This window comes from Polyodon spathula, chromosome 9, assembly GCF_017654505.1.
Source record: "Polyodon spathula isolate WHYD16114869_AA chromosome 9, ASM1765450v1, whole genome shotgun sequence".
NCBI classification, from domain to species: domain Eukaryota; kingdom Metazoa; phylum Chordata; class Actinopteri; order Acipenseriformes; family Polyodontidae; genus Polyodon; species Polyodon spathula.
The window spans coordinates 24,211,315-24,226,810 of NC_054542.1; the positions used below are offsets into that span (position 1 = coordinate 24,211,315).

General features: G+C 36.3%; 1 protein-coding gene across 4 annotated transcripts in view; it reads left to right on the forward strand.

Annotated features, from left to right (window-relative positions):
• Positions 1 to 15,037, forward strand: part of traf3ip2l (TRAF3 interacting protein 2-like) — a 51,321-nt gene extending 36,284 nt beyond the window's left edge. For 3 of the 4 annotated variants that reach the window (XM_041258937.1, XM_041258936.1, XM_041258938.1), the window contains 7 exons: positions 6,656 to 6,698; positions 8,239 to 8,306; positions 10,269 to 10,366; positions 10,842 to 10,910; positions 12,366 to 12,485; positions 13,957 to 14,031; positions 14,710 to 15,037. In XM_041258937.1, the coding sequence (XP_041114871.1) occupies positions 6,656 to 6,698; positions 8,239 to 8,306; positions 10,269 to 10,366; positions 10,842 to 10,910; positions 12,366 to 12,485; positions 13,957 to 14,031; positions 14,710 to 14,856 (620 nt within the window). In that variant the 3' untranslated portion in view covers positions 14,857 to 15,037. Of the gene's footprint in view, positions 1 to 6,655; positions 6,699 to 8,238; positions 8,307 to 10,122; positions 10,185 to 10,268; positions 10,367 to 10,841; positions 10,911 to 12,365; positions 12,486 to 13,956; positions 14,032 to 14,709 lie in introns of those variants that run through there. The other variant, XM_041258939.1, reaches the window with a different exon arrangement.
• Positions 15,038 to 15,496: the final 459 nt, after the last annotated feature.

Genomic DNA, 15,496 nt, shown 5'->3' on the forward strand with positions numbered 1-15,496 from the left:
TATATATATATATATATATATATATATATATATATATATATATATATATCCTTGATTGTGGTGGAGCTGCCATATAAAAATTTGAGATATGTCATCAGTGTGTCCATCTGTCTGTGTTTATTACATAGCCTATGTTGTTCTTACACAGTTCCACAGTTATGCCCCAATACAGCGCTGCGAAAATGGTTTATATTTTCTACACTCTTAAGGACAGTTCATACACTACACTGTGGTCTGTTAACCCCATTGAGACTCACTCATTTGTGTTCGTGGGTTGATTTGAGCTCCGTATGAGATATTTGGATACAAACAAGCCTAGTATAAAGCTAATTTGATATGAATCATATGCAAAGTTTGAAATGTGTGAGTGCACTGTACACTACATCATAGCAACCTGTTAAACTGTTGACTGTAAGATGATATTTCCTAACTTTTACTTTATTTTCAATTTCCACATTTTTTCAGTACCAATCAGTAATAATGAGAAAGCGTCTTCGAATTAAATTAGATAACTTATCTGAACACTTTATGTAGGCTTTTGTCTTTGCTGAGACTTGATAAACTGTGTGTGCCTTTATTGCCTTGTACCATATGACATGCAAGTGATAATAGTTAAATCTCACTGTTGTTAATGATCATTTTAATTAACATTCAAACATGTGTGGGAACAGAACACAAAATGATGCAATCACAGACATAAAAAAGCTTCAGTCCCAGTGTGTGTGTGTGTGTGTGTGTGTATGTGTGTGTGTGTGTGGTCCTATATATATATATATATATTATATCATATATATATAGATATATATATATAATATATATAGTTTTGTTTTTACAATGGTTTTTTTTATTTTTGTTTTTTTTCCAAACCTGTTCGTAGATTCCTGAAACTAACCAATAATCGCATTGCATTCAGTAGAACAAAACAATGTAGTTTGGCAAAAAATAAGGGGAATAACTTTTCTGTCCACATTTGCTGAATTGTGAAAACAATTATATTAAAAGTAATTAAGGGCCCCGTTCAGGTGGGAGTTTCCTTGTTTTCTGAGCTAAACATGTACCACGTTTTAACGTGTACCGCAAAATAACACCACACCTGTAGAAAACTGTGTGCCCATTTTGTAATGACGCTATTGGGCTTAGTTGGATTTGATTTTTTTTTTTTTGTAGCAAGAGAAACAAGCACTATGGACTTAACTGTTCTTTACGGCTGTACACATTCACATTTGAATTTTCCGCCTTTTTTTCTGAAATTCCAACCCCCAAATAAAAAAGTAAAGTTTCTAAAATTTAAAGGGGCTTGCTGTGCACATTTGAGACAGGACAGATTTTTTAATTGGGCATAAAACTGAAATACATCAAAGCGTAAATTGAACCTGATTCATACATTTCATCCTGCAGACTGATGCCTCTGACATAGGAGGACTAGGGAGACATCTCTCCCAGGAGGTAGAGGCCATGGGGCATTTGGTATTGTACATTAGCAGGATTAATGCCTAGCCATCATAAAAGAACAAAATTAACTGAAAGCAAGCCTCTCGTCTTGTGTGTGCGGGCCCGTCCGACCGCATGCAGTTTTTGTAAAATGTCCCAAACAAATGGCGACCTCTCAGGGGCCCCAGTTCTGATGGGGGCCCTACGCTATAGCGTAATTTGTGTATAGGTTAATTTGACCCTGGTCATGGCCAAGCTGTTACCGACAGGAAGAGAGACTCGGACGGGAAAAGCTGCAGGTTTTTAGCACTGTTGCGCATGTTTATTTAGTAACTAGACAAATACTACACAAACAAAAACACATTAATAAACAGGCGCAGTGGACAAAGTAGAAAGGTCTAGAAAAACTCACACAGAATACAGGACAAACAGCACACAACACACACCTTCTCCAACACCAACATTAACTCCAACAACACCTATGATTCCCCTTTTTATACACCTGTGGCTGGGGCCTCGTTAAGCATTCATCAATCAGTTATTGCCCCAGCCACATTCCTATGTGCTTACTTGCAGGGAATTTAACCCCCTCCCTGCCAACCCAATACCCCCCCCCCCCCCCCCCCACCACCACTTTTTACACCGACAGTGCTTCTGTCCTGCCACAACACTTTAGTGTTATAAGTGTGCTGTTGTTTACAAAAATCTTGTTGTTTTCCGACTTTAGAACTTAGCAGGAACGATTCTTATAATGTGCAGACATATTATGATAATCTGTCGTATCACTATTATTACGAACGTTTCATCACACAATGTATAAACAACAGTAATGTTTAACTTTTTTTTTTTTAGATCATCTAGTACCCATGGTTACTATATATATATATATATATATATATATATATATATATATATATATATAATATAATATAATATAAATATATATATATATATACATCCCCAGTTAGATTTCACCAGAAGAGGACAAGTGAAGCTGCTACAAAGAAATAACCCACAATTGCACAATGTAGCTCTAGAAAGTTGGATTTTCATAAGTTCATAAATAATAACTCCAGTGTTAATCAACAGAACTTTATGTAACATTGATTTGGGCATTTTCAAGTGGTTGTTATGCCTATCTCTTTATTAAATAATCATGCTAACATGATTTCCGAAATAATGTTAATATCTTAACGAGCAGTGCTTCTTGCTAGTATTTTGTTTGCATGGGAATTTAAAAGCAAATCCGTGTTAATTTTCATAATTTGTCAAGAGTTAATTTGCACTTGGAAAAGGAGGGTTCTAATTAACGAAAGACTATAAATCACCTTGAAACAGAAATTTAACAGACCGCGGCTGACACTTTCACCTTCACACATCTGTATGCACATATTGTAACATCTCCTTATAATATTGTTCGGTGGCTGAAGTAACTTAAAAAAATAGGTGGTGATTAAGTAGATTCAAGAAAATGCACAGAGTCCTTTTCTTCAATCAGTTGCCAGGTTTATTGAAATATGCAGGGAGTCTGGTCCCAGGTACAGGACAAACAGAATACTCATCATTACAATGTTTGCATGACATTAAATACCCTTCTGTATAGATGGTCCACCTCCCCTTTCTCTGACACTTAACCAGTTGCAAAGGTAATTTAATTTATTGTGTGAGTGTGTGTGTGTGTCTGTGTAGTCTATTGTGACAACCTCTGAACTCAGTGCATTCTTCACACTCCTGGAGAAAAAAGGTCCATACATCTGCCTTTTGTTATCTTCTTGCGACCCCCTTTGATCCTAGTGGCATTATCTCTTTCGATCTCTCTGAAGTCTTTAGAGCCTGTGCTAATTGTAGTCCACAGCATTGTTATCTCGTTAGCTTGCAGTCAATGTTGGGCAAGAGCTTGTAGACGCAACGTCTCTATCAATGGTTAGCAGTACATGCAATTTGAACCAAACAGCCTGCTATCTGCAATATTAGTCTCTTTTCAGAAAAGAACACCAGTATAGCTCTGCCAGTCCACATGCGTAGCAAACTGCTAATCAATTCTCGATCCATGTTTTCCAACAGTGGCTATTTCTATTCATGTTGAGTTTATGTATCACAGAGGCAAACAAACAGTACCAGAAAAAATGCATGCTTAGAGGAATTCACTGAACAATTAACTATCAGCAAATTGTGTATTGGGTTGGGGGAGTTCGATCGTAATTTTAGAAGCTTAATGTATAATGAAGTGTTACATACATGGTATACAGTATAGTATACACGTATAATGACTAACAACTACAAACGCAAATAGCACATCAAACATATTTATTTATAGCCTGCAATCGTACATAATAAAATACATATATAAAAGTAGATGTCAACATAAGAAAATAAATTCCAACCAATATACATAGATGGCTTACCCCCGTCCAAAAAATAAAGTTATTTATTTTTTTAAATCTGTGCCGTCCGATTTTTACACTACAGATAATTGTAAACCACATTGTATATGTGAATTTATCTAAATAAATGTACATTCTGCATGACAAAATGCACTTTACAAATTATACACAAAATAGATATTCCCATTATCTTTTATGTCATTTCCATTTGGCTACTGCTTGCAGGTGAGACAGCCGTCTCGTTGTATGCTAGTAGTTTTCATATAAGCAAATTATTATGCACTTTTTTGGATCTCGTTAACATGCATTAACAAGTTCTCCTTATTTAGTCTTTGACAGGAAGTGTTCTACGTGACCTGTGACAATTAAGTTTTTTAGCAAGAAGTGCGCTCATTAATGACCTTGTCGACTCAAATTCAAAGCATTGACGGATTGATTTAATTAACACATTTTGTTTGAAAATCACTTGCTACTAAAGCTTTCGTTACTATACCACAAGTTTGATCCTTTTTTTATTTTTTATCCTGCCCAGAATGTCTTGAAGTGTAAGGTAGGGCTCTGACACTGAATTCTCCCAAAGGGATGGTTTGACTAACTTGTTTTACTGCATTTTGCTTTAGTTAAAACACAGCAGAATTTACCAGTAACTGAAAGCATGAAAGGAGCTGACAGGGTGCAGCAGCAGTTGATTCTCAATAGCATTGTACCTTCAGAGAAGAAAATATATTGCACACACAAAGATGAACAAAATGTGTAAAGGGTGTCAGTTAAATAGGAACAAAATCAAGGTATCTAAATTGATTTTTAGTTGAATTGCATAAAGCTAAATAGCTGACCAAAAATTATCAGCATTTTCTGAAATCATACATTGTTTGTGCTGGGAGGGGGAGACAGGCAGTGGAGGCATAGGAGGCAAAAATGAGGACCATTTTAATAAACATGAAATGTTTACATACCTTCCTGAAACAGTATTGTACACACCAGAAATGTCACTTTTATTAGTTCATGATAATTACTTTTGGTTAAAAGGAAAAAGATCCTGTTAGCACACTTTTCATTCACACACAGTATGGGGGAGTAGAGAGTCTAAAAGGCCACGGAGGGTCAACAAGCTCCAGTATATCTCTCACTGTGTATGTTTAAAATGTTTCTGGGCCTACCAAGTCCCTTTCTGATGAAATGTGTTTATCAGTAAAACATACTAGTGTATAGCATGGGTAATAGTTTGAATGGCAAATGGTATACATTACCACTTTAGATTAAATGAAAATGCTATTCATTGTTCCATTAAAATTGTATCTTGATTTGTTTTCCTGTATTTCCCTTGCTATACCAATACATGCAATTCATTCAAATAAATACAATAATAGAAAAGCCAAAAGAACCTCATACAGTCCCATAAAAAAAAAAAATTCACAGTTAGTGTGCTGGTCTATTATAGTTACTACATTTTTACATATGATTCTGAATAATGCCACATACTTGAATTCGATCAATGTAATCAAACAAACAAAACCAATGTCTCTAATACAGGTTTTGAATTCAGGTCGTTTTTGTTTTTGTCACCAAGTTGTTGTCAGATGATGTTGCCCATGTCGTTGTAACCCTGTCACTTGTTTTTGCAGCTTCACCCAGTTGGCTGCTTATTATTTAGATTTTCTAACTTGGACAGACTCGACCTCTTTCTTTTTAACAAAAAAATGGCCAGCTTCAGCTTTTCACTTCATATGCTGCATTTTCTTAACAAAGGTTTAGGGTATCAGCATTAGCTGAATCGGTAAACCTTTGTAGGAAAGTAGGAAACGGTAAACCTTTCAAAAGGGTATGTTTTCACATTGAGTAATTCCATTTTATTTTGAAAATGTTGGGCAAGCTTCAGATTTCATAATTGAATAGGAACACGCTCTAAGCTCTTGCTGTATTTGCTGATAATATTGGACAACCACTTTTAATTCCAGTGAGTCATATCTAATTTGTATTGCCATCGTTTCGTAGGTCTCACTTTCCTATATGAATTGTGCTCATATGATATTGAAGAGAATTTGATTGTATTGATTGCCAAACATTGCAAACTCGTCAGTCAAAGGAAAAGCAATGATTTGAACTTGGAAGCCAGTAAGAGTTCTTGTTAATGTAATAAATGCAGTAGCAAACAGTTAGAATGTTTTTAGTTTATTTTACTAGAAAAATATGAATTAAAAAAATAGTCAAGAAGAATCACAATCAGAAAGTATTTTCAATATTAACTGCATTCCTTCAGAGCAGGAGGTGCTGCCTTTTTTAAAAAAAATAAATAAAATGACGCTTTTATCATAATGTGTGCATCTTTCATATAGGAAAGGTGAGATCTACAAATTGTTAGGTACATTTTTTTGTTAGCTCTGTTAGTCCCCCAATGATGCAGCAAGGCATAAACCTACATGGGTGAATGTGTTTTGCTTTTGGATCCAATGAATCGCAAGATCAGATCAAATTATTTTTCTTGGGTGTTGAATCACTCTGAATTCTTTTGAAAAGTGATTTATGGCAAGATATTTCCTGAATTTTGTTGGAGGAACAGATACCTGTCTTCACTAGATTTTTCTTCACTCATGTACAGTACTATGAGTCGAATTTATAACAAGTGCAAGTGCAAAGAGAGTAATTGAAACTTACCCAGAACAATTTAAATCACTCTTTCTTGTAATTGCAAGGAATATTTGCCATTGCAAATAAGGTCATAACAGTATTTTTTTACTATCACAAAAAACATTGAAATTTAAACTTTGCAGTTAAGACCTTGATAAATCCAGCCCCTGTTATGATGATTGATTGAACTTCAATGCTGTCATTTTGAACAGGTGCCCCTTGCTGCAGACCTCCTGGAACTGGCACCACTCAGAGGTATGACTTTGCTGTTTACTTTGTAACTGGCCTGGTGTTGGATTGGTAGAAGCCAGGGTCAAATGGGGAGAAGGTTGGAGGTTTATTTTAATATCATTTAGATATACACTGTCTGGACACTTTATTAGGATATATACCTACCACCATTTGCCCTGATCACAGCCTTAACACGATGTGGCATAGACTCCACAAGGTTCTGGAATGTGTCTCGAGAGATGGTAATCCATTTATGGGTAGATGTACTAAAGTGTTGCTCCTGTCGCAATATTTGCAAAGCAGTTGCAAACAAGTCGGAAGACTAGGGTGAAATGTACAGTTCAGTTAGCGACTTTTTAGGGAATGCTTTGCGGTGGCAGTTTTTCTGTGCGGTTCAACCATAGATGAATATGTAATTATGGGCATTCCTGCAACACATATTTAAATTTGTGTATTGCGGCTCTTTTCATTAACATATTGTCTCTCAGTACATGCGACAAAGTGTATACTCTTAGAATTCTCGCAACGAAAATGCAAATTGCAGTATGTTTGCGCTGCGACTGGATCATCTTAGTACATCTACTCCTTAGTGTTTTAATATTTCATGCAACCGGAGCAAAGGTAGGCAGAAGGTCTTGATGACGAATGTGTCAAAACATGGTCAGTTGGATTGAGATCAGGGGAGATGCCTCCATTCTCTGTCATACTCCTTCAACCATTCAGTCACATTGTATTTTCGTTATTGCTAGAAAAACAATGAATGAATGTATTTGATGTTTCAGGTATGATTACTTTATTAGTGTTTCTCTGGTACAAGGCACACGGTTCCTTGTTTCTTTGGCGGGGGGGGGGGGGGGGGGGTGTTCAGGAGCATATAAACAAAGGATTACAGTTTATTTACACTTACATACACTATGGACTCCGATAGCATCACATTTAAGCATGAGAAACCTTGCAGAAATCAACCAATGCAGTGCTCTAACATAATGCCAGATTACGTATACAATTCACAACGATGTATATATAATGTATATATATATATATATATATATATATATATATATATATATATATATATATATATATATATATATATATATAGAGAGAGAGAGAGAGAGAGAGAGAGAGAGAGAGAGAGAGAGAGAGAGAGAGAGCGAGAGAGAGAGAGAGAATGGGATAGTTAGCTGTTTGTAGATTTCATTTACCAAATGTAAATACTATCATAGGCATATGTTACACATGTGTAAAGATAAGGGTTAGGGTTAATTTGTATGTATTTGAAAACAAGAAGAATCCAATTCATAACAGTTGCAGACTGCTAACCTAGCAACATTACATTTTCTACAATGTTTCTGACCCATTACACAGTGGTTTGGTTATATAATCAACCCAATCATGAGTTTGATACCTAGACAACTATGTAAACTATTGTGGTGTGAAAAAGCTAGCTGTAATCCTCCCAATAGTCCTAGTGTAGATTGATTTGATTAAAAATCATTACATGGAGAACACATTGCTGTTGAAAAAAAAAATTATAGTATTTACTGTTGTGTTTTTTTTGTAGAGCACACACCACAACAGAACCCTCCAAAACAAATGGCATGTACAGCATGCCTCTCCCTCTGGAACAGAGTAAGTGTTGTTTGTAATTTGCCTGTCTGAGGCTGGATTTCTCAATGTTGGGTTGTGTCAGTACACTGCTTCCTCTTTCCTAACTCCAGAATGTTCTGTTTTATTGAAATATGTAAACATGTAGGAAGGTGACGGTTGATTGCAGTTATTGTTTTGTTTCTAAAAACAGCTATGACGGAACAAATACATCAGTGTGCAGCTGTAGTCAGGCCTCATGCAGTGACTAATCTTTTTTCAACAGATTTTATTTGCATTCTCTGCCAGTGCTGGTACTGTACAGAGCACATAGATAGCACCGTGCTAAAGGTTGGCGCCAAAAAAATGACTTTCACAGTTACGAAAATGAACTAAAGCACAAAAACATTACATGCTCGCAGCACAGCAACACCGTGCCAGTATAAAACGCGAAAGGATGTCGATAAGGTGCGGTAAAGCATTGAAATTAAAAAATATCGCGAGGACAATGTGTCCCGGTAAGTAAAGTGTGGGAGTGCCATGCCAGCCTGATGTCACAGTGTCATGGAAACCAGCTATCACATGTAATTGATTAGCTATATTTTTTAGTCTTTTTTATGTCTCTCATAACACTAAACACTGTACATTAGGTCCACTTCTTCTGTTTAGATCATTGTATTTCTCAAAAAAGATTTGCTAAAAGACAAAATATTAATGACAGTAAAGGGACACAAATCCTTATTAGCACATTTGTTTTACACAACATTGGTTTTGATGCCTTTGGCCAGGAATTAATCTGAGGTTTGCAAGAACGAGGATAATTATTTTTGATTCGCTCCTAAGACTTTTAAAGGTAAAAGTAACTTTTTTTATAAAAGGAATAAAACCATTCTAACAGTATAATACTAGCAAGGAATTATTCACTATCTGCGACTTCAAGTTGTTTCTTGACACTTTCATGGCATTAAAATGGTTTTGTTGTTTGTTTGTTTTTAATCATTGTCATAAGGCCCATGGTGTGTTCTAGTTTTGTACTTTAGAAACAAGCAGACTGACGTAAACGCATGGAAAGTATATGAAAGGTGTGACAGTGCATTGCATCCCATTACTTTGTTTTCTTCAGATATTTTAATTGAAACAGAAAATTCAATTACAACTGTGACTTTGGTAATATGATTCTCCCAATTAATAACCCCCCTAAAAAATAAAAAAAAATAGTATTATAAGTAAGAACATGGAAAGTATTCTCTAGGTGTGGCGGGGCTTCCCATCGGTTCTTGAAAGCGAATCAACAACTACTGAAACGCACCATTGTTGCTACCGTGCTACCGCTGTGAGGGAGAGGCAAAAAAGGAGAAGTATAAAGCAAAACATGCAAGAGTAAATGTGTTCTCCTTTTTGTTCTTTTTGTTTCAGACAAACATTACAGGCTTTTGTTTTATGGATCAGATATAAGTTGGGTGTATAGTGTTATTGCTTTAAGAGATGCCATCCTGTGCAGTTTGTATGAGAGGATAGCAAAGTTAGAGCTGGCTCCTCAAACTGTGAGAAATGTGTTTAACTTAAGAACAATGCTGTATTTTCTATGCATGGGATAACATCAACAGTATACATAGTGAATAATGTACTGGAATTTTGACAAACACCTTACGATTATTGGTTGATTTCTGATATGCGATTTATAATACAGCAGATGATGCTTTGCTGATAGGTGAGATAATATGAGGGTTAGGGGTGTGCTTAACTATTAGTGATTATCAGCACACACCTAATAAGGGTTTCCACATGTTGTGTTTGTTGGTTTTCAAATAAGACTCAATCCAGGTTTGAACAGTTGGCATTATCAGCAATGGATGACAAATACAACTGAACTGCTGGTATTTTAGTTACAGTCAAATGAATAGATATGTTCAGCAAGTTAAGGTATTAAGAAGATAATACATAGATGCATCAAGATATGCATTAGGTGTAGTATACTGACCTCTTTGTTGTTCCTATTTTTTTCAGGGAAGGTCTTTGTCACATATGAAGCAGACAGTGACATGCACGTTCGCGAAATCTTAAACTTTGTCTCTTTGCTGAGAGGGAATGGATTCGACACACATGTAAGGGAGCTTTCAGTATTTTATTTGTCATTGTGGTCAGTGGCTTTCAGTGTTTGTTTCTGTAAGTAATAGTTTTATTGTATGTGTTGATTTGTGAAAGCCACTGAGGTTTGAAATGCTAATGATGTCATGCATTTTTGGTTATGTCTTATTTGTTTCAAGATTCAAAAATTAAATGCCCATAATGAGTAGTTAACTGACAAATTACTTGTTCTTCTATATTGTCATAAAAGAGAGGAGAGGTGAAGAGAATGGAAGCTCTGATTATTAGCGCAATCAGATTCTGTGTGCGGTAATAGATATTAGGAATGTTAACAGTAGAAGGGTTCAGAATTCCAAGCCCAGACCGTGATAACAGGGTGCAGTCTATCGGTATGTTCCTGGGGGTCGTTCTTGTACCTACAGTTACAGCTGCTTGTTTAACATTATAAACTAAGCTGCCTGTTATTTTATTACATTGGATTTTTTTTTTCAGATTGACCAGTTTGAACAGCAGTATAGAAGCATAAGCAAAATTGACTTCATGGAAAAATACATCAGTGAGGTAAGGGAAGTTCAAAAGATTTGAATCTGTCTGAGAAAATAAAAAAATAAAAAAAACTAACTCTATGAAGTATTTAGTTCTGCCATTGTTTAGATCAGTTAAATGGACCCCAGTGTATCTCTGTCAATGGTTTGTTGCGTACTCTCAGTCTCACAGTCAACAGAGACCTAGGGTTGCAGCTGGGCCTCTCTCTGCAAGTAGGTGGATACATGCTTGTCTCATAGGTGGCTATTATTGTCCCTATGATGTCCATGTAGCTCTGTCTTTCATTGTAGTGTCTACTTTTGTAAAATGTCCTTAAACAATACTTTTTTAATTACATTTTTTTCAAATCAGAATTTTTGAAAAGTTTATTATAAATAATTAACCATGATTGCCGACAACACCTTTTTTTTTGTAAAATATTTCTATTTTGTTATTTAGAGCCATAGAAAGAAATAATGGTTCATTTAATATTTATTTATAGTTATACTTTGGGCTGCAGCGGCAGGCTTATCATGGTTAATGGGTCTGTTCAAACCATTTATATTTGTTGCAATACAAGACAAGATTGATTTATAAGAGTAATAATTTTCTAAACGATTAACAATTTTCTAATCGACTATTAAATAAACGATTACATGTGCCCATCCCTAATACTGAGATACATTAATTAATTACTGCGGGGAGGCATGATGGCGTGGTGGTTAGTGCTGCTGCCTGGATCCTAGGTTCAAATCTGACCTAGGGGTCTGTCTTCTTGGAGTTTGCATGTTCTCCCCATGTTCATGTGGCTTTTCTCTGGGTACTCTGTTTTCCTCCCACAGTCCAAAGACATGCTGTTCAGTTTCATTGGTGACTCTAAATTGCCCTCTGTGTGTGTGTGTGGTGCCCTGCGATGAACTGGCGTCCCATCCAGGGTGTAGTTCCATTTGCCCACTGTGTCTACAGGATTTGGGTGCGGCTCACCGCGACCCTGTAAAGGATTGAGCGGTTAATGATAATGGATGGATGGATGGGTGGATGGTTGTGTACTGCATTCAGTAATTAAACTAATTTGGACCTGGTGGTGTACAGGTAATCACATTGTTTGGAAAATACAATGACAACTGTGAAACTGTTTACATGATTTTCTACTAAAAATAATATTAATACAACCCTTTCACCTCACTGAACTGTAAATGCCAGGGCTGAATAACACATTTCTATGAAATAGGGAAGCTCAATAACAGAAGTGTCTGGATAATGGGGTTCAGGTAATCAAGGTTTTACTGTACATGTTTGTCAGTGTGAAACTTTCTCAATGTCACTCCGTAAGTCAGTTCAAGTTAATGATTCTCTTTTAACAGTTAATTATTTGAGACTATGTTGCAAATTGTTGGAAATTATTACATACATGTTTTGATTGTCTATGACGACTGCAAGCAGCTTGAACTGACTAACAGTGTGACACACTCTTTCTGTTTTCGTTTGCAGAAAGACTACTTGATTATTATAGTAATCAGCCCCAAGTATTATGAAACTGTCAAACCATGTCAGTATAGCAGTATAAAGAATGACGAGAGTGCCTTGCATACAGTTTACATCTACAAACAGGTAGGACATTTTTTTTAATTCTGCTATCACACATCCCCATTGTGTCACCAGTTGCTTCCATGCTCCCCCATATCTTGAATTACAGGCTCTATTTTAATGTTGTGTTTCCCATAATATGTACCTATGTATCTTCTGTAATATTCCCATACCTCTTACTGAATAGCACTACATGTAGTACAATGTAAAGCATGACAATAACAACTACTATAACTACTATCATTTCATCATAATTGGAATTTGCCCCTATTCAAAAACATCACTTAAGTATTCCAAAACAGTGGTGCTGGTATTCAGAAAGCACCCTATTTAGTGTGACATGTTGTTTTGAAGCTTACTGTATTAGTAAGTGAAACCTGTAATGTGCTCATACCCACACTGAAGGAACAATGGCACTATTTTAACAATAAATTGTTATATATTGTATAATATATTTGGCACCAGCGAAATTAAAACATTATACTGCCCCCCGCTCACCAAGGGTATGAATTTCCCCAGTAGCTGGGATATTTTTCTCACTCATCCAGTTGTAAGGGCATTTTTACGGTTCCTAATATCAGGTCTCTAATTTGTGGGATGATGAAATGTAACTGAGACAGATGTTTGTTTGGTACAATATGTTGCTACATGCACATTAGTGGAAAATCCCTACAGTACAAAATATCGTTAAGCCCGATGCACACAGGACTAAAAATCACCACATAAACAGGACAGGTGGCCTTTAAATTTGTACTGACATCAGTGAAATTTAGTCCCGTGCAAATCGTCCATTTCATTTTATCCCAGGTAATCTCAGAGGTCCTTTTGGACATCGGGAGCTTTTTAAAATTTCAGTCCGGATGTCCTATGTCTTTAGTCAACCATGCCAGTGTTATGTTAGAATTAATATAAGCATTTCCGCGGTATTCGCCTCAAAGCAATACCAGCCTTTACAATAAACCATCATAGAATATTAAAATTGATACGATCTGTCCTGAGATTCTACAGTTCAGTAAAACGCTTCCTCCATCTTGCACAAGTTGTTTACATCTAGTTCATTGTTTACAAAGCATGCACAAAAGAGCTCTCTCTGGCCACAACATCGCATTTCATGTGGAATTTACCAACTTTCCAAAATGATCTGGTAGGTTACTTGATGTCCTCTGCTTTTGACCAACTCTGAGAACTCCTCATTTGTAGTCCCATGTGAATCGTGCTTAAGCCACACTGTTTTCATACTTCCCCACCAATTTTGAACCAAAGCCATTTCAGATATCTATGATATCATGTATCTCCTCATTGTCGTTTATTGCCATAAGGCATACACAATGTAAACAGCTATGGATTTACCCATCCAGGTTTTAGGGTGGTATTAGTGAATACTGTACAGCTAACTATTCATATTCACTGTACCACACACTCCGCGGACTGCTTTTTCAAATTAGTTTATATAGAACATTCTCCAACCTGTATGTTGTCTTTTTCTTTTTTTTAGCTACAAAATGAGTACATCCAGAATGGCAGTAAAAATTTCCGCTTCATTCCTGTTCTCTTCCCTGGAGCAAAGAGGGTATGTTTCAGAGTTACTGATGATGTTCTGTTGTAATAATATACAAATTGTCAACCTGATCAAATCCATTTGCATCACTACTGTTTAAAACAGAAGAAAACACTTTTTTTTACACAGAATTATAAATTCATAGAATAGCCTGCTAATTAAAGTAGTATCTTAAACACACTGGGAACATTTAAATCAGTCCCAGTTAGTATGGGCAAATGGTGTGCTAACAGACAAACCTTGATGGGCTTTCTCATTCCCAAACTTTTCTAATGTACGTACACTAGAATATGTTCTGACAATATACTATTTTTCAGCAGTGATTTTTTAAAATGATCACACAATGATCGCAAATGCATTGCACTCTGTTTCAGTATCCACTAACTGATCAATAGTAGGAGGGTCTATGAAATGAACCAACTAAAACTTAGTGCATAATATTTGATGGTATAATTGATGGGCATGCATAGACATGTTTAGAAGAAACACACTGTCATGCTGGAAGGGGTGTAATTGTAGTACACGTTATTTTCTAGATAGGATTAAACAATGAGATTTGTATAAACCTGGTTATGCCCCATTAAATACCCTAGTGACATTTTCAAAACGCCTCCAACTCACAAAGACGGTACAGTAGTTTGTCTAGATCTGAGGTTCAGACCTTACTCCAGTCTGTCTCTTCCCCAACAGAGCCACGTGCCTTCCTGGCTGCAGAACACCCACGTGTATCACTGGCCCCAAGACATGCAAGACATCCTGCTGCGGCTGATGCGTGTGGAGAAATACAACCCCCCACCCGTCGGAAAGCTCCCCACCATCTTCTCTAAGCGCATTTAGGAGCCTTTCTCGGGACCTGCGCAAAAATACTGGCGCTGATCAACTTCACTTCTGAGAGCATGCTGTTTTATGAGACTTCAGGTCTACGCAATCACTGCTCTTTTCAACCATTTTAAAACAGTACCCCATTCTTCTTGAGTTTTCAGCTCAAGTACCCCCCTTTACAATTTTCTCTCTACTGAATGGTACCACAGTTGCAATAGAAGTCAGAATAATCTGATTAACACATTTATTTTTTCCTGTTTATTTAATATATAAAATATATCACAACAGTTTGGGACTGGCAAACTGCTGGTTTAGGACAGAATGCCAAACCGTAATTCTTAAAACTTTTAATCATAGGTCTTTGGATGCACAGAATCAAAAGACAGTATTTGGGAATCTCTTCACACATATTCGTTTTCTATTTGGCAAAATAGTCTGCACTGTAAATGTTTATCATGTTACCTTTTACTCCCATCTCGGCATAACAACGGCTCGTGACTTGTTTTAGACAGGTGAACCACCAATCACAAAATAATTATTACCATCCCCACCCAATGGCTGACTTACTAAAAGTAAATTGACATTGTTTATCTGATTCTGTATGCCTCTGCTGAGAGCATTTTCATGCATTCTAATAAAATTGATTGCAGTCACT